Source organism: Pinus tabuliformis, chromosome 7, assembly GCF_031772625.1.
Source record: "Pinus tabuliformis cultivar Carrire ecotype Pingquan chromosome 7, CPIR1, whole genome shotgun sequence".
Classification (NCBI taxonomy): Eukaryota; Viridiplantae; Streptophyta; class Pinopsida; order Pinales; family Pinaceae; genus Pinus; species Pinus tabuliformis.
In genome coordinates this window covers 1381532260-1381533694 of record NC_142293.1, presented here as the reverse complement: position 1 = coordinate 1381533694, position 1435 = coordinate 1381532260, and the positions used below count along the sequence as shown (strand labels likewise).

The 1435-nt window shown below is 41.7% G+C and overlaps 1 protein-coding gene across 1 annotated transcript; it reads left to right on the top strand.

Annotated features, from left to right (window-relative positions):
- Positions 1-331: 331 nt before the first annotated feature.
- LOC149252792 (uncharacterized) lies at positions 332-1435 on the top strand. The gene has a single exon (XM_089456722.1). It carries the CDS (start codon positions 641-643, stop codon positions 1052-1054), a length of 414 nt encoding a protein of 137 aa, XP_089312848.1. The 5' UTR covers positions 332-640; the 3' UTR covers positions 1055-1435.

Here is a 1435-nt window from a genome sequence, read left to right as displayed (position 1 = left end):
TTTATTAATTTTATAATATTCTTTAACACCTAACTTCAAGAATTAACAATATCACAATATAACATTTTAATAGTTTATTAATAATATTATAATATTACATTAAATTATATTTTAACCCTCAACCATTTCGAAAGCACAAGGGGCAATCCCGTTATGACGGTGATCCTGTACAACCGTGCATTTTCTAAAGCTTTGCTTCAACTTTTGGTCCATTGAAGGAAAGAATCACACTTTCCCACCTGTCACTTTTTTGCCACCTATCTGTGCCTGAGACGTGTTCTTTAGCCACCCAAATCAAAGCTAAAGTCATGTCATGGAATAAAACTTGAGCGCATTGGCGCAGAAAGGTCTCGTTCACCGTCGAAAGTGGCAAAGGGGCGTAGCAAATTCTCATCGTCGCTTTACAGGACGGTGGGCTTAAGATTCCTTTCTTGCGCTGCCCGCCCATCAATTTCTTCATTGGCCTGCGATTCCCCTGTATGAGATTGTCCAGATAAGTTTATATAGGACCTCTGTACCTGCAAATTTCTTATGCATTTCTTCTCTGTTTTCAAGCTTTGGAATCTCTGGTACAGCCAGAGCCCACAATTATCGAGTTCCGGCCTGTGTTGCCCATACCTCTGAGAGAAACAACATCAGAATGTTGCCAGTGAGACCAGGGGCACATGCCAGAGACATGACCAGAGGGGATTCTTATGGAACTTCAGCCCCTCCTCATCATCTGTTTTTCCTTCTGATAATAGCTCTAGTGTTTCTGCTATTTTCATGGTACATGAGCTATGAATCCACATATGAGAGCGTCATGGATCAGCTCAAGCTTTTTCTAATGGCGTCTCCAGTTCTGATACTGTTGGCAGTCCACTGGTTGTCTGCAGCGGAGAAGCCCTCTTTTCCCTTCGCCAATGTGGAGGCCAACACAATCCACAGGGCAGGGAGCTCCCCGTGGGGAGTGGGTTTGTTGTTGCTGTTCTTGATGTTCGTGATATCTTACCAGTCAGAATTGCAGGAACGAACATGGTTTCCAGTATGGAGGTCCAGCCGAAGATATTACTGAAGCCCTGTAATTTCTGGTTTTTTCTTCTGTCCACTGCTATATATTGTTAATGGCAGTTTCCTGGACGAAATACCATTTGGGATTTCGACAGATTGAAGTTTCCCGTGATATGTTTTTTGCAGTGTAGTGTGCCCCGAGCAAGCGTAAAGAGCATGGGGTCACATTATTCTTTCACATTAGCCCTATCTTGTAGGCAGGCATGCCACTATCTTGGGATTTCTTTATACATTATTTCTTTTAGTTGGCAGTAACAGCGGCAGATCTGGGGAAAAATCTTTATACATTTCTCCTTTTATTTGGCAGTAACAGCGGGAGATCTGGGAAAAAATCATGTGCTTATATGATTAATATAAATATGATTTTTGTATGAATTTATCTGAA

Excerpts from the sequence above, each read along its gene's own strand:
- LOC149252792 (XM_089456722.1), top strand. The coding sequence starts at position 641 with ATGTTGCCAGTGAGACCAGGGGCACATGCCAGAGACATGACCAGAGGG.